At 44.7% G+C, this 18,065-nt stretch overlaps 1 protein-coding gene across 6 annotated transcripts in view; it reads right to left on the bottom strand.

The window, feature by feature from the left end:
• Window positions 1-10,904: 10,904 nt before the first annotated feature.
• gjc1 (gap junction protein gamma 1) overlaps window positions 10,905-18,065 on the bottom strand; it is a 108,680-nt gene continuing 101,519 nt past the window's right edge. For 5 of the 6 annotated variants that reach the window (XM_038779209.1, XM_038779211.1, XM_038779213.1 and 2 more), the window contains exon 2: window positions 10,905-14,851. In XM_038779209.1, coding sequence (XP_038635137.1) covers window positions 13,651-14,823 — 1,173 coding nt within the window. In that variant the 5' untranslated portion in view covers window positions 14,824-14,851 and the 3' untranslated portion in view covers window positions 10,905-13,650. Of the gene's footprint in view, window positions 14,852-17,208; window positions 17,394-18,065 lie in introns of those variants that run through there. The other variant, XM_038779212.1, reaches the window with a different exon arrangement.

The raw sequence follows: 18,065 nt of genomic DNA, 5'->3' as shown, positions 1-18,065 counted from the left end.
ACTGGAGGCACTACCTCGCAGGTAGGAGGTTTACCCTCATCACCGATCGGTTGCCTTCGTGTTCGACAACTCGCAAAGGGGCAAAATAAAAAATGATAAAATTTTGCAGTGGAGGATCGAACTCTCCACCTATAATTACAATATCATGTATCGACCGGGGAAGCTCAACGAGCCCCGAGATGCCCTGTCCCGCGGCACATGTGCCAGCGCGCAAGACGACCGCCTGAAGGCTATCCACAATGACCTCTGCCACCCGGGGGTCACCCAGCTCGCCCATTACGTTAAAGCACGAAATCTGCCTTTCTCCACCGAGGAGGTAAAAGCCATCACCAGGGTTTGCCTGATTTGCGCGGAGTGCAAACCACACTTCAAAAGACCAGACAAGGCCCACCTGGTAAAGGCTTCCCGGCCCTTTGAACACCTGAGCATCGATTTCAAAGGGCCACTCCCCTCGACCAATCGAAATGTGTACTTTCTTAACGTCATCGACGAATTCTCCTGCTTCCCCTTTGCCATCCCGTGTCCCGATATGACCTCCCACACACTCATCAGAGCCCTGCACAGCATCTTCACCCTGTTTGGGTTCCCCAGCTACATGCACAGCGACAGAGGTTCGTCCTTCATGAGCGACGAGCTGCGTCAGTATCTGCTAGACAAAGGCATCTCCTCAAGCAGGACTACCAGCTACAACCCCAGGGGGAACGGGCAGGTGGAGAGGGAGAACGCTACGGTCTGGAAGACCGTCCTACTGACCCTCCGGTCCAGAAATCTCCCGACCTCCCACTGGCAGGAAGTCCTCCCCAACGCGCTCCATGCTATTAGGTCCCTCCTAATAGGTTAGGTGGATTGTCCATGTTAAATTGCCCTTAGTGTTGGGTGGGGTTACTGGGTTATGGGGATAGGGTGGAGGTGTTGACCTTGGGTAGGGTGCTCTTTCCAAGAGCCGGTGCAGACTTGATGGGCCGAATGGCCTCCTTCTGTACTGTAAATTCTATGATATCTATGATATCCTATGCACCGCCACCAACCAGACTCCTCACAAACGATTATTTGTTTTCTCTAGGGGCACTGCCACGGGGGCTTCACTCCCATCCTGGTCGAGGACACCGGGCCCGGTTCTCCTCCGGAAGCACGTCCGGACACACAAAACAGATTCGCTAGTAGAGAGAGTGCTACTGCTTCACTCAAACCCCACTACACCTTTATTGAATACCCCGACGGCCGTCAGGACACCGTTTCACTCCGGGACCTGGCACCTCCAGGATCCACCACCACCGAGGTACCCCTCACACTACACCCCACCCAACCCCCCATGCCCTGCGCCCCCGTGCCTATAGGTTCCCTGCCCATGCTCTGCACCCCCGCGCCTATAGGTTTCGTGCGCCCCCTTTCGCCCGTCGCACCAGTCAGGAATGAAGCTCGGATCAAAACACTCCCAGAGTCTACCCTCATACCCACACCGATCGTATCCACCCGAAGAGGCTGCAACCCCGGTGCTCCGCTGATCCCAAAGGACGACTCGGCCACCGGACCGGCTCAACTTGTAGACCCGTCACCCCCCCGGATTTGATTTTTTTTTACAGTGGGTGAATGTGGTGAATTCATACTGTATTGTAATTCACACTGTATTGCATTGCAGAGTATTAGGTCCTTGTGGGCTCTGTCTGAGAGCCGTTGCGCGGCTCTGCCCATAGGGAGAGATGAGGAGCTCGTACAGGGCTCCACCCTTGGCTCCGCCCATGGCCCCTCCCACTACCGGAAGTATAAAGTGCTGCAGCCGTGAGCCTGCTCTCAGTTCTTCTGGTCGCAGACAGGCTCAGTTGTAAGACTATTAAAACCACAGTTTACTTCCAATCGTGTCTCTAGTGAATTGATGGTCCCATCAGGGGTGTAAAGTAAAATTTAAGCCTAGGGATTTGAAGATGTCACTGAGGGGCAGCATGTTAATAGAAGGGCCAAGGAGCTGAGAAGTTGGATGAAAAGCCATTACAGGCTATCAGCATTTAACTGAAACCTTGCTTTAAACTTAAACAAATATGTTATGAGGAAAAATATAAATTTTTTTACAATGCCATTTAATTTCATAGAATAGTTCCCTAGTGAGCTTTCATAAATCTCATCACTTTTCCAAGTGCTGGAGAAACACTCTCAAAAGGGTTGAGCACATTATTTGCACAAAAAGTTTAGTTGACATTAGAGCAGATTTAGAGACTTGGGCGGAGAAATGATAGATGGAGTTTAATCCGGACAAATGTGAGGTAATGCATTTTGGAAGGTCTAATGCAGGTAGGGAATGTACAGTGAATGGTAGAACCCTCAAGAGTATTGAAAGTCAGAGAGATCGAGGTGTACAGGTCCACAGGTCACTGAAAGGGGCAACACAGGTGGAGAAGGTAGTCAAGAAGGCATACGGCATGCTTGCCTTCATTGGCCGGGGCATTGAGTATAAAAATTGGCAAGTCATATTGCAGCTGTATAGAACCTTAGTTCGGCCACACTTGGAGTATAGTGTTCAATTCTGGTCGCCATACTACCAGAAGGATATGGAGGTTTTAGAGAGGGTGCAGAAGAGACTTACCAGGATGTTGCCTGGTATGGAGGGCATTAGCAGTTGAATAAACTTGGTTTGTTCTCACTGGAACGACGGAGGTTGAGGGGCGACCTGATAGAGGTCTACAAAATTATGAGGGGCACAGAGTGGATATTCAGAGGCTTTTTCCCACGGTGGAGGGGTCAATTACTAGGGGGCATAGGTTTAAGTTGCGAGGGGCAAGGCTTAGAGGAGATGTACGAAGTAAGTCTTTTTACACAGAGGGTAGTGGGTGCCTGGAACTCGCTGCCGGAGGAGGCGGTGGAAGCAGGGACAATAGTGGCATTTAAGGGGCATCTGGACATATACATGACTAGGATGGGAATATAGGGATATGGACCCAGAAAGTGTAGAAGATTTTAGCTTAGACGGGCAGCATGGTCGGCACAGGCTCGGAGGGCCGAAGGGCCTGTTCCTGTGCTGTAATTTCTTTGTTCTTTGATTTGAAAGTCAGTACCCAGCTTCTACCCGTGAAAGAATAGATATTAAAGATTACATTTAAAATAAGTCAAAGACAATATCCAAATATGGATGTGCATAGGAATGTTGCAGAAATAATAGAAAGGTGACAAGTCAGGATGATGCATTGGGAGAACAGTCAACAGCAGCAGGGAAATGTCAGGGATTACACAAATGATCAAGATGAAGTGCAACTTCTTTTAAGCATACAAGCTGCTTCAGAGGCAGCACACATAATAGTCAGGGCCTATTGTAGTCTCTATTATTAAGAATTGAGGAAAATTAAGATGAACAAATGAAATTGAGAGAAAATAAAAGATTATGGGGAAATTATAAGGGCAGCTGTCTGAAGGGAGTTTTGATATGCAAATTAGTATATCAGTGAGAAAAGCAAGTGTTTACCAATGTGACTCGGGGAAACAACGGGAGGTAGAAGGGACATAAGCGAATTAGCACTTTTATGCTAAAAGCCGGGTCCACAGGGTGGATAATATCAAAGGGAAAGAATTATATCCTTACCACAATAACTAGAGAAAGGGGTACAGTCACAGTCACACCCAGAGAACAGACTGCCACAGAGAACAGTCTCCGCAAAAACAAGTTATTGCTAAAAGGGCAGCCAGCCTTCGCTGAAAAGACGTTTTTTCCAAATGTGGGCAAATAACCTGTGCATAGTAATTATCTGCTGGATTTAGTTCATAGAGTTGTATAATATTGGATGTTGTTTGGAAACAAGGTGCATCTCAAAGTTCAGGAAATAGAGGTAGCTGGGAACAAAGAGGAAACTTCATGTTAAGTGTATTATAGCCCTTCTTAAGATAATAAATATTCTTTGTTAATTGATCACAAAACTGGACTATTTCTCCCTTTTTCACATATTTTCCTCACAATATACCAAATTGAAATATACACCACTAACAACTGATTTTCCAAGTTACCCTTCTAGGTGTGGGATACTCTTGTATTTAACATCAAGGGGTTAAGAAAATGAAGGTCAGAGGATGATAATTAGATCGGGAGACACAAATGTAATTTTGCAACTATTTTAAACTCATATCCCATTCTTATTTTGTAAAACGCTTTGATTTTATTTATTTGTTAAAGCTGAATAGTAAAATATATGGCTATTGATTAGGGAGCACAGAAATTTCTTTGCAGTTCTTTCTTTGTAGTAGTGGTGACTCGCAAGCAGGTTTTTTTCCATTTATCTATTTTGGTTTCTTTGGGAGACATTGTAGTTGTATACGTTAACCTCTCGGTTAAGACATGGCAGGAGAACCCAGACTCGTGTCATGATCCTCTTGTGTGATGTGGGAGTTCAGGGACACGTCCGCTGTCCCTGGCTCCTTCTCATGCAAGATGTGCGTCCAGCTGCAGCTCCTGTTAGATGGCTTGATGGCTCTGGGTCTGCAATGGAATCACTTTGGAGCATCCACGATGCTAAGGAAGTTGTGGGTAGCATGGTTAGTGAGGTGGTCACACCACAGATAAAGAGTACTGAAGGAGATAGGGAATAGGTGACCAACAAGCAGAGGGAGTGTAGGAAGGCAGTGTAGGGGTCCCCTGCGGCCATCTCCCTCCAAAACATGTATACCATTTTGGATACTGTTGGGGGAGATGGCTCACCAGGGGAATGCAGCAGTACCTAGGTTCATGGCACCATGGCTAGCTCTGCTGCGCAGGAGGGCAGGAGAAAAATGTGGTACAGCTATAGTGATAGGGGATTCAATTATAAGGGGAATATACAGGCATTTACGTGGACACAAATGAGACTCCAGGAAGGTATGTTGCCTCCTGGGTGCAAGGGTCCTGGATGTCTCCAAGCAGCTGCAGGACATTCTAAAGGGGGAGGGTAAACAGCCAGCTGTCATGGTGCATATAGGCACCAACGATATTGGTAAATAAAATGGGATGAGATCCTACATGCTGAATTTAGAGAGCGTTAGGAGCTAAACTAAAAAGTAGGATCACAAAGATAGTAATCTCGGGATTGCTACCAGTGCTGCGTGCTAGTCAGAGTAAGAATGACAGGATAGACAGGATGAATGTGTGGCTTGAGAGATGGTGCAGGAGGGAGGTGTTCAGATTTTTGGGACATTGGAACCAGTTCTGAGAGAGGTGGGACCATTACAAATTGGACAGTCTACACCTGGGGCAGGACTGGAACCAATGTCCTAGGGAGGTTATTTGCTAGACCTGTTGGAGAGGGTTTAAACTAATGTGACAGGGGGATGGGAACCAATGCAGGAAGTCAGAGAGTAGTAAAGAGGGAATAGAAACAAAAGCCAGTAAGGAGAAAAGTTGAAGGCAGTGAAAGATTGAACTGCATTTCTTTCAATGCAAGAGGCCTAATGGGCAAGGCAGATAAACTCAGGGCATGGATAGGTACATGGGACTGGGATATTATAGCTGTTACTGAAACATGGCTAAAGGAGGGGCAGGACTGGCAGATGAATGTTCCGGGGTTCAGATGCTATAGGAAAGATAGAACAGGAGATAGGAGGGGAGGGGAAGTTGGGTTTTTGATTCGGGACAAAATCACAGCAGTACAGGGTTAGCCCACTGAGTCTATATATGTTGAACTGAAAAATAAGAAGGGTGAGATCACTTCGATAGGACCGTACTATAGGCCCCGAAATAGTCAGCAGAAAATTGAGAAGCAAATTTAAAGGAGATTACAGATAGCTGCTGGAAAATAGGGTGGTAATAGTAAGGGGCTTTAACTTTCCCAACATTAACTGAGACAGCCATAGCACTTGGGGGTTTGGATGGAGAGAAATTTGTTGAGTGTATTCAGGAAGAATTCCTCATTCAATATGTAGATGGCCGGACTAGAGGGGGGTAAAATTTGACCCAAAAGTTAATTCGAAATTGGGGTAAGGCCAAGTTCAATGTTATTAGACGGGAACTTTCAAAAGTTGATTGAGTGAGCCTGTTTACAGGCGAGCGGACAGCTAGTAATTGGGAGTCTTTCAAATGGGTATTAATTAGGGTTCAGGGTGAGCACATTCCTCTTAGAGTGAAGGGTAAGGCTGGTAGAAGTCAGGAACCCTGGATGACTCTGGATATTGAAGCCATGGTCAAAAGAAGGAGGCACATGACATGCATAGGCAGCTGGGGTCAAGTGTATCCCTTGAAGAATATTAGGGCTTGTCGGAGTAGTTAAGAGAGAAATCACAAAGGCAAAAAGAGGATATGAGATTGTCTTGGCAGATGCAAAGGAAAATCCAAAGAGCTTTTACAGATATTTCAAGGGCAAAAGGGTGACTAGGGAGAGGGTAGGTCTCTTAAAGATAAACAGGGTCATCTATGTGTGGATCCACAAAGGATGATAGAGGTCCTAAATGAATATTTCTCGTCAGTATTTACTATTGAGAAAGGCACGGATGTTAGGGAAACTGAGGAAATAAAAAGTGATGTCTTGAGGAGTGTACATATTACAGAGAAGGAGCTGTTGGAGGTATTAAAGCGGATCAAGATAGATAAATCCCCGGGACCTGATGAAATCTATCCCAAGATGTTGTGGAAGGCTAGGGAGGAAATTGCTGGCCCCCTAGTTGAGATATTTGAATCATCGACACCACAGGAGAGGTGCCTGAAGATTGGAGTGTAGCAAATGTGCCTTTGTTTAAGAAGGGCTGTAGCGATAAGCCTGGGAAATACAGACAGGTGAGTCTTACTTCTGTAGTGGGTAGGCTTTTAGAAGGTATTCTGAGGGACAGGACCACCAGTCAATTTAGACAGGCAAGGGCTAATAAGGGAAAGTAATGTCTCACAAATTTGATTGAGTTTTTTGAAGGGGTAACCAAGAAGGAAGATGAGGGCAGCGCGTTAATGTTGTCCACATGGACTTTAGAAAGGTCTTGACAAGGACCACATGGTAGGTTGTTGCAAAAGGTTAAATCTCACAGAATCCAGGATGAGATAGCCAATTGGATACAAAATTAGCTTACCGACCGAAGCCAAGGGGTGCTTGTGAAGGGTTGTTTTTCAAACTTGATGCCTGTGACCAGAGGTGTGCCTCAGGGATTGGTGCTGGGTCCACTGTTATTTGTTGTATGTATATATATATATATATATATATATAAATAAAAATAAATAAAATATTTGGATGAGAACGTAGGAGGAATGATTAGTATGTTTGCAGATGACAGCAAGATTGGTGGCATTGTGAAGAAGGTTATACAAGAGTGCAACAAGATCTTTACCAATTGGGCCAGTGGGCAGATGGAATTTAATTTGGATAAATGTGAGGTGATGCATTTTGGTAGATCAAATCAGGGCAGGACCTACTAAGTTAATGGAAGGGAGTTGGGGGGAGTTACAGAACAAAGAGATCCAGGAGTACAGGTTCATAGCTCCTTGAAGGTGGAGTTGCAGGCGGATAGGGTAGTTAGTGAAGAAAGCATTCACCCCCATTTAGGTTTTATTGGTCAGAATATTGAATACAGGAGCAGGGACATCTTGAAGTTATACAAGACATTGCTAAGACCACACATGGAATACTGCATTTAGTTCTGGTCACCCTATTATAGGAAGGATACTGTTAAACTAGAAAAAGAGTGTAGAAGAGATTAACGAAGATGCCACCAGAACTTGATGGTCCGAGTTATAAGGAGAGGCTGGAACTTTTTTCCCTGGAGCGTAGGAGGCTTAGGGTTGATCTTAGAGGTCTATAAAATGAGGAGCATAGATAAGGTAGATAGTCAACATCTTTTCCCAAAGGTAGAGGAGTCTAGAATTAGAGGGCATAGGTTTAAGGTGAGAGATAGAAAAGAGACCAGAGGGAGAAATTTCACACAGTAGGGAGAGGTGGGGGGGGGGGGGGGGGGGTGAGCATCTGGAACGGACTGCCAGAGGCAGTGGTAGAGGCGGGTATGATTTTGTCTTTTAAAAAGCAGTTAGACAGTTACATGGGCATGGTGGGTATAGAGGTCAAATGCAGGCAAGTGGGACTAACTTTGTGATAGAAACTACGCCGAAGGGCCTGTTTCCATGCTGTAACCATCTATGACTCGAGTTCTAAGCTGAGGTGTTAGAGAATTATCACCGTGACCATTTTACATTGACAATTTCCACTCTAAATATGGATGTAAGAATTTCTAATGGAAAAAATAGGAAGTAAGGCTTTGCAGAGATGAGGTGTGTGCGGATGTAACTATTAAGAGCTAGGTAGAGCCATGTAGCACAGTGGTTATCACTGTTGGTTTCACAGCTCCAGGGTCCCAGGTTCGATTCTCGGCTTGGGTCACTGTCTGTGTGGAGTCTGCACGTTCTCCCTGTGCCTACGTGGATTTCCTCCAGGTGTTCCTGTTTCTTCCCACAAGTCCCAAAAGACGAGCTGTTATTGGACATTGTGAATTCTCCCTCGGTGTACCCGAACCGGTGCCGGAATGTGGCGACTAGGGGCTTTTCACAGTAACTTCATTGCAGTGTTAATGTAAGCCTATTTGTGACAATAATAAAGATTAAAATAAAGATTATATTTACCCTTCAGCGTGGTATACATTAAAATAGTTTTTGAGAATTGGGATTTAAATCAATTATGGAAACTTGTATCAGGAGAATAGAACATTTTCCATTTAAATGGACCCCAGGTTTTCAAATCAGACTTGACTAAATCAGTTGCTAATTAAAGCTCTCAGCACCCATCCCATCTCATCAACGGGACATTTATTTCCAACATTGGATTGCAATTGTCTCCCAAAATCAAAGCTCCCACCACCCAGAGTGGATTCACATCTGCTTTTTACAGTCTCTTCTGCTGATCGACAGTCTGGGCTCGAGTCAAACCCAGCGATAACAAAACCAAAAGAGGACCATCTGGTTCACTCTGCCACATTTAGTGCAAGATTAATCATAATTGCTCCCAATTAGTGACATATTGCAGTTGATCTGGACTGGCCACAATGAAATGCAATGCATTCGCTATTAAGCATCCTGCAATTCATTAGCACAAACAGGCCAACTTCTCCCAAGGCCAGCTGCTCTGCTGGACTGAATGTGGGCAAAGAGAACGACTGTTCTGTATCATGCAGAGGATTCCCAGGTTCATCTTCATTGACTTCAACTTACCAAAAAGATCATCTTCACTCGAGACCATCGTTTCCTACAAATGACTCAATTGGGAGATGGCCACTTCCCTCCTGGGGATAGAGGCAGAAAATTCTTATATTCTTGTTAATTAAGAGGCTTTGGCCAAAGCCAAGGTATTGACTACTTCTCCTCCCCCAAAGGTCACAAGCATTTTTATTGTTCTCCTGAATTAAAAGAATGTGTCTGCAGACACCATCCGAGCAGCAATGCACTCATTAAAGGGGCGATGATGGAGTAAAAACCGGAGTGTTTCACTCCGGCGTCGGAGGCCACTCCTCGCCCCCTATTCTCCACCCCCAGGGGGCTAGGAGCGACGCCGCGTCATTTACGAGCGCCGGGCCTTGGCGCCGTGTAAATTACGCAGCGATGTCACCCGCGCATGCGCTGTTGCCGTCCTCCCCGCAAGAAATGTCGGAGTGATCTGGCGGGGCTGCGGAGGAAAGGAGTGCCTCCTTCAGAGAGGCCGGCCCGCCGATCAGTGGGCACCGATCGCAGGCCAGACCCCTTTTGACCCCCCCCCCCCTCTCTGTGTTCCTGCGCTGTTCACGCCGGCAGCGACCAGGTGTGGTCAGTGCCGGCAGGAACACGTAATATTGGGCAGGCCGCTCGGCCCATCCGGGCCGGAGAATTGCCGCTCGCCCGTTACAAACGGCGAGCGACGATTCTCCGAGCGCCCAGCCGTAAATCTCGGCGCGCCTCTTTGGGGGGGGGATTCGTGAGCGGGTGCCGGGACTCGCCCGGCGACCCCGCGATTCTCCCACCCAGCGTTGGGGGGGGAGGGGGGGGGGGGGGGTGGGGCGCGAGTTGCGCCCAAGGTCTTTGTAAAAATAGAATGCACAGGAATGCGGTACCACTGCTTTATGTGCTCCTAAGTTAACTTTACTGATCAGAAGCTCGACCCCTTCAACTTTAAACCAGACAGGGCCACATAACTTTCCCCTGGATGGCATGGTATCCTGGAACAGAGTCCACTCCTGCAACAGTTAGAATGGGTCAATATCATGTGGGCAAAGGCAGGAGCAGAGAACATGCAGACTGGGCACACCAAGATAACTGGAGGCTCTTGGCATGAAGGGAGAGAACAACAACCCTAACTTGACCACATCCTGTACTCAAAATTTCTACCAATAACTCTACGGAGACCTGTACGACAGGAACAACTAATTTGAGCAGAAAGGCCTACAATAAAGTATCCAGTGCTGCTCCTCCATCTTCTGTCCATAGTCCTGTCTATTTTTTTCTTCAATGATCCTATTCCAACTTGAATGAATCTGCCTCCATCATACACTCACTCGGTGTGAAAATGTTTTGCAGTCGTTGCTTCTTTTTGACAATCACTTAAATCTCAGTCCGCTGGTTCTCGATCCTTCCAGCTGTAAAGATTCTCACTATCTACTCTAATCAGACCAACCCCCACCGCTCCCCCCCCCCGTGATTTTAATATCCATGTAAAACCTCTGCTCATCTTTCCGTTCTCCAACAAGAATATAGTCTTGAAATCTCCAATCTACCTCCTTGCCCCTAGAATCACTTCTCATGGATCTTTTCTGTACCCTTCCCAACATGTGGCGGCCAGAATGGGACACAATACTCTAGCATTGGCATTAATATTAGACCAATATGTTTGACGTTGACCCGACAAACCCCCCCCCATTTCTTGAGGCATGGAAGTTCATCCAGGTTCCATTCAAATTGCTGGAAGGGAACCATTTAAAATATTACGACACAAACATACACAAGTAAAAGAAAAGAACAGACATCATATAGAACAAAACTTCTATTTGTAGTTACAATTCTGAAGTACTTTTGAAGACATGCAGAAAACAGGCTTTCAAACAGAGTTGTTTTTTTCAAATATGTTGACAACGTTTTTTTTTTAAAACAGCCAACTATTAGATAAAACTAAGATAATTTGCATAGATGATGCAATGACAAAGTTACAACTGAAGACTTGGCTCCGCAAACACAATTTCAGTGTGAAACAAAATTTGACTTTTACAGAGTTTGGAATGTAGCATGAAAGTTTTTTTTTTCAACAAAAAAAAAGGCACCTGGTTTTTGTTTCATATGGCAACCTAATTTTTTTTCATAAAGTGACTCAATGAATCACTAAAGTTGGAGACAGTTTTCCATTTGGCACTCCCATCACTTCGCTAAGGAAGTGCTGTTATGGCTAAATTCAAAAACAATTACATTAAAGTAGGCATTTATTTCAAACATAGTTCAATATTCTGAAAATATTTAATGCTTTGTCTAACTATATTCCCTTTTAGCTAAAAAAAAAGGCGAGGTCCATCTTGAGAACACAGCTTCAACACGAAGTCATGAATGCACTTTCATCAGAAGTGGCCTTTGCATCCATGACGGGAACACATTTTAAACTGTTGACAGTCAAGAGCGTTGCAAACAATAACTGGAACAAACCTAATAATATTTTGGCTGAAAAGTACGTATGAAATTAGTTTACAAATAATAAAGATTTGACAAACTGGAAAATTCCTCAATCGGTGATTTTCTAGCATCTTCTCTCATCGCTCTGACCTATAGAAACACTTCGCCAAGCACAAGGTTATTTGCAATGTTGAAACCAAAGGAAAGGCATTTTTCAAGATGTTACTATTTGTTCTGGTACAGAAAAAAGTACATTTGGTGCCTTGGAAGTCAGGAGTTGAGTGTTTATGAAATATTTGAAGACAGTGGATTTTAATTTGGCAATCCTATCAAAAATACCAATGCGGGCCATCAAAAAAGCCTATACAGAAGGCTTAAAACCCAAGGTCAGCAAAGGTTTCTTCTCTCAGACCTGGAGTGTTAACCTTCTGTTATGCTAAGTTTTAATTCCAAATCCGCGCGATATTATGCATTCTACTTAACTGTGCTCAGTAACAAAAAAATGTAAACATATGTTTTCAAATAATAAAATGCGTTCAATACTGGTATTGAGGCCTCTGCCCGTTATATCATGACTGACATCACAGCCATATCCAATCCATTTTATAAGCTTTGGTACGATTAATATAAAAAAAACAAAAATGTTCGAGTCACCAAGTGGATCTGATGGCTTCTTTTTGGAACACAATCGACAACAACTGACCACAGAACATTGAGGAAGGTCAACAACTTTGCATTCAATGTTCTTTTTGGAATGCCAATTGGGGAAAGGAGAGGAAAGTAGTAGTTTTGGAAAGTCTTCTCTCACGAACCCTTACTACGCAAGGCGCCATGGTGACTGCCTGCTCTTTGTGCAATGAATCATCCTTCAGCAGAAGCGTCTTGTTCGAGAGGGCAAGAGTTGTAGTGCTAGTGTTGAACCTTCCATGATACCAAAATGTATCAAACCGTGTCCTAGTACATGTTTTTTCCACTCTCAGATACATGCATCTCAAAAGAAAACCCCAGATCTTCAGACTGAAGATGAAAAAAAATAGGAAACTGCACTTTCCATGCGAAAGATCATTTAGCATCACAGATGAGTATCTCAAATATGAACTTTGTTAAGTGCCAAATCTTATCCTGCGTGATATTAGAATGTTCTACGGGAGTTGCTTACCTTCCGTCTCATAATAAAGGGTGCTCGTAAAATAATTTACTGAATAGGATCATGATTAGAAACCTTGGGATGGCGTGATGTGCAACTGAATTCTCTTGCAACTGAAGGTATGCTGCTGTCTATGACATAACAGCAGTCATACAGTCCTGCGGCATTTTACACTGTAAAGTAACAAAACATCAAGAAGGATTCTGCACCCACATCAATTTACATTCTAGATCTATCGGAATCAAATCTAACTATTATTTTGAGAGTTATCTAAACAGACAGCCGCCACTCTCAAATTGTATAATGTGTCATCTTATTTGAAGTCGCCGTATGGTTTTGAGAAACCAGCGTCCTTAAATGTTGTGTGTAAGTATCAAAATTTAAAAAAGAAAATACTAGAAGCCCATCTAGAGAACAAAATTACTTTTTAAAATTTCAATTTTTGCATTAAATTATGCAAATGTAAGCCTGCATTCACTGACCATGCAGCTCAGGTGGGACTCTGATTGACCTGTTACTTGCGTTTGCCCCTGTCCTCTTCCAAAAAAAAAGGCACTTGTTTTGTATATACAGCTGAGAGCTGCATTCCATTTTCGAAATGCCCTTACCCAACTTGGCAATATGGTGAATGGAAGGAATCAACTTATCAGATCCAATAAGGGCAATTACATTGCCAACGTCTACCCAACAAAAGTCACCTCCACAGCGAGCAGAGTTCTTCAACAAAAAAAAGCTTAACTTGCAACAAGTTCCAATCTAGACCTCCATAGTTGGAATTAAAATAATATACCAGTACTGTGATAGAGAGCACATTTTAGTTATGACCCGAAGTGGATCTCAAATGGCTATTCAACATAACTGAGACAAATAGTTTGAACTATTCATTTGTAATGGGCATTGTCATTTATGGTAAGCCATCTCTGGAAGTCTATCTGCCAGTGAAGACAGCTAAGCAACAAAATAGTTATCAAATCCACACAGAGGTTTTCCCTTCTCCAGATTTGCTGCTTATACTGCTCTTGTTTGATCCTGCCCTCTTTTTCTCTCTGGGGTGGTTTGAGGGGTTGTTGTGCTCGTTATAAGCCTGGAACGCCAGGTCCAGACGTTCCTGGGCCATTTTCAGCTGCTGCTGCACACTTTCCAAGTTGGCCGGGATGTTTTCATCATTACTACCATATTGTTGCTCTTGGGCAATATTTGCCTTGTTTTGCTTGTAAGCCATTTTGGCATTGGAAAGCTCCGTGTATGGAATCTGATCTGGTTTGACGGCAATGTTGTAACCAGGGGGAGCTGATGGCGTGTTCCATGTGTACGGGTAACTATAACTAGCCTCGGTCATAGAGTTTTGCTTGTTTCGTAGTATATCCCTTATCATTCCAAATCCCAAATGCATCAACTCCCAGACGTCTATGACTAAACAAAGGCAGCTTACTCCGTACATTATTAGAAGAAAAATGGTCTTTTCTGTTGGCCGAGATACAAAGCAGTCTACCCGATGAGGGCAGGGATCTCTCTGACACTGGTACTTCGCAGCCACCTCAAAGCCATACAAAATATACTGGCCCACAAGAAAACTCAGCTCAATGGCAGTCCTGGTAAGCAACTGCACAACATAAATTTTCATCAGACCGTCTCTCTTAATGCGACGCCTTCCATCGTGCTTGGTCAAGCTCTTTTGATCTGGGTTCTCTTTATCGCTGTGCAGCTCTATCTCTGGATACAGGATGGGATCCTCAATATGGTCATCTTCTGCCTCTTCCAAAGCACGATGCTGCTTCCACTGCACGGCATATTGGTGTTTCCTTGGCTTCTGCCGAGCATAGTCATGATCCTCTGTTCCAGCAATTTTGTGGACAGCGTAACCCAGGTACACAATAGATGGGGTTGCAATCAGTATTATCTGGAACACCCAAAACCTTACGTGGGATAATGGAGCAAAAGCATCGTAGCAAACATTCTCGCAGCCTGGCTGTCCTGTATTGCAAACAAACTTGGTCTGCTCGTCATAGTAAATAGATTCCCCTCCGACCACTGTGAGCACAATGCGGAATATAATGAGAACAGTCAGCCACAGTTTGCCAACAAACGTGGAATGGTTGTGGATTTCCTCTAGAAGGCGTGTTAGGAAACTCCAGCTCATGTTATTCAATCAGCTTTATGATCGACCCCTGCAACACAACAAATAATTACAATTAGACATAAAATGGAGCAGTTAGAATCATAGAATCCCTGCAGTGCAGATGGGGGCCATTTGGCCCATCAAGTCTGTACTAACCCTCCAAAAGAGCACCAAGTTTTCCCCATCATGCCACCTAACCGTAGGACACTAAGGGCCAATTTAGCATGGCCAATCCACCTCAGGTTAATTCACCACCAGTCAGCTCTCTCCCAAAAGGGGAGAGCAGCCCATGGGTCCTGGCGGACAATCGGGCCTTTCACCCTTCAAATTATGTAACATAAATAGGAAGGCAAAATAAATCTGAAATGTAAACACCTGGAAAGAAAGAGGTTAATGTTTCACTGAGGTAGTTTATCAAAAGTGAGTCAAAGAAAAGAGCAGACTGAGAGAAAGGGAGAAAGAAATACAGTACCACAACGGATCAATGTACAAGACCTTCGCCTGACCAGCATCTGAGTTACCTTGTTGGTCTTCCAGAAAAAGATGCATAAACAGAAGCATCAAGAGTCCATTTGCCATATCTGATTCAACAAAGCCCGATCAATACTGCATCTTTAGCAGTTGCTCATTGCACCTCTGCCTCATCTTTCGTCTTTGCAGGGCATTAAACTGGGTTCTATAATAATAATCTTTATTGGCACAAGTAGGCTTACATTAATACTGCAACGAAAATACTGTGAAAAGCCCCTAGTAGCCACATTCCGGCACCTGTTCGGGTACACTGAGGGAGAATTCAGAATGTCCAAATTTCCTAACAGCATGTCTTTTGGGACTTGTGGGCGGAAACCCACAGACACAGGGAGAACGTGCAGACTCCGCACAGACAGTGACCCAAGCAGAGAATCGAACCGGGGACCCGGGATCGGTGAAGCAACAGTGCTATCCACTGTTCTACCGTGCCGCCCAACACTCATCAATTAACCGCCATTACCTATCTCAGGTTGATTGGTCATTGGCCTCATTGCTGTTGCCGTGGGACTGTGCTGCTGCTTGCTCATTCAACAACAGGGAAAAGGACTGCAGTCCTCTCCTGGCGATTCAAAGCCCTTTTATTCCTAAAATAAAGTCTCCACTTGGTACATTTCCAAAGCCAACGAGGTTTACATCTCACATTGTTCTGGGACACCTGAAGCGTTTAAAACGGAAAATATTCTCCTTGTAGTATTTGTATTCCTCACAAGGTGGAGCCATAGCCCTGCTATGGGAAAGAAGACAGACACACACGCAGGGTGAACAGGGACGAGGGAGAGGGGGTGAAAGAAGAAAAACAGAAATTTGCATTTAGCAGCTCTTAGATAGAAAATGTTTTAAGAGGACTTCATAGAGTCGCGAAAGTATAAATGGAGAAACACAGAGGTGGTGACAAAAGCTTGTCCTAAGATGAGTGCTCTAAGAGGGAGTAGAAGAAAGGGAAGATTTTGGAGAGGGAATCCCAGAAAATGGGATCCAAGCCGCTAATGCCAAGGCCACAAGGGGTTGGGCAAGGTGATAGTGCACAAAAGAATGGAGTTGCAACAATGGAGACTTTTGAAGAGTTGGCTGGGGGAGGAGTGATGGTTGGGTCTCCGACTGGAGGGATTAACAACGTAGTTAGGGAGGCAAATCCATGAAAAAAAGTGGAAAATTAAAATTAGCATTTATATAGGTAGTGGACCCCTTGTAGAGTGTCACAAAATCCAAAAGGATCCAAACACCAGGTCTTGTGCATGGAACTACAATGACCTTTATCAAATACGCAGATCAGTCAATGTTCATTCAAGGAGAAAAACAGGGCATGACATTTCAGCAGAACTGATGGTTATGAGAAAACATGTATTTTAATAAGAAATTTAAAAGAAAAAAATGTAGGAAAGACTGTTTTATTTCAGACTTCCCGCATCTACAATAACTTGCTTTTGTACTTTACTGTAGTCCAAAGACTTGCAGGTTAGGTGGATTTGCCCTGCTAAATTGCCCTTCGTGTCCAAAAAGGTTAGGAGGGGTTATTGGGTTACAGGGATAGGGTGGAAGTGAGGGTTTAATGTGGGTCGGTGCAGACTCGATGGGCCTCCTTCCGCACTGTATGTTCTATGTAATACAAATGGAAAGAGAGAGAAAAAAAAAGTGGCAGGTGGTAAAGAGAGAACAAGAGAGAGGAGAAACACGTTAAATTACTGAAATACTGATTAAAAGATAGTTCAGTCCAAAAAAGGATCGACGGGACGTCCGTGGCAAATATTTACTTGGTGGTTCCCACATGAGATGGTGCTATTTAGTCCTGAAGACTCGCTTATGCGGGCGAACAGCAAAAAAAGCAGCAGATCAGTGAGGGGTACGAGACCCTCTCCTTTGGGGATGTCTTCTTACCTGACGAGAACAACTTTGTAAAACAAAAAGCGACAACAAATGGACTGGGGATTTTTTTTGAGCGTGGCGAGAGACATGATGGCAGCGAGGGGGTCCAAGGTGGCACTTCCGGCGCAGTGGTCGACCGATCAGCTGGTCGACTTCCTAACCACTAAAATTCTGGCAACAAGTGTCTTGAAACCTTGGAAAATCTTGCCAGGGTAACTGACCCGAGTTGGGCGGCTGTTGAGAGGATGGAAGGCTGAAATCCCAGGGTGCTTCAAAAGATGGAGGAGTCGGTGACCGACCACGAGGACTTTCTGCCCTTGTTGGAGGCGGAGATCACTTTGGTAGCGAAGAGCAAGAAGAAGCTGCGGGAGAAGGTGCATGAGATTAAAAATTGAGAGAGACGTCTATATCTCCACATAGTAGGGCTACCAGCTGGGTTCGAGGGTTTGCTGGCCACATATTATGTAGCGCGAATGTTGAAAGTTGATGGAAGAGCCTTTGATGCGGGCTTTTAATCGGCCCCTCGAGTTGGACCGAGCAGACAGAGCCCTCAGGAGGAAGCTGAAGGTGGGTGAGCACCCGAGAGCGAGGGTGGTGCGTCTACACAGGTTTCTGGATAAAAGAGAAAATTCTGCAATGGGCGAAGCAGACGCAGAAAGGAACGTGGTTGGATTTACCCGGATTTGGGCTCAGAGCTGGCTAAGCGCTGGTCTGGATTTAACAGGGTTAACGTGACCCGACGCAAGGAAGGTGTAAAATTTGGAATATTGTTCCTGGCTCGGCTGTGGATCATGTACCAGAACCAGGAGTTCCATACGAATACCCCGATGGAAGCGGGTAACTTTTTGTGATATCATGGGATTTGGAAC

Source organism: Scyliorhinus canicula, chromosome 19 (assembly GCF_902713615.1).
Source record: "Scyliorhinus canicula chromosome 19, sScyCan1.1, whole genome shotgun sequence".
NCBI classification, from domain to species: Eukaryota; Metazoa; Chordata; class Chondrichthyes; order Carcharhiniformes; family Scyliorhinidae; genus Scyliorhinus; species Scyliorhinus canicula.
This window is presented reverse-complemented; position numbering and strand designations above follow the sequence as displayed.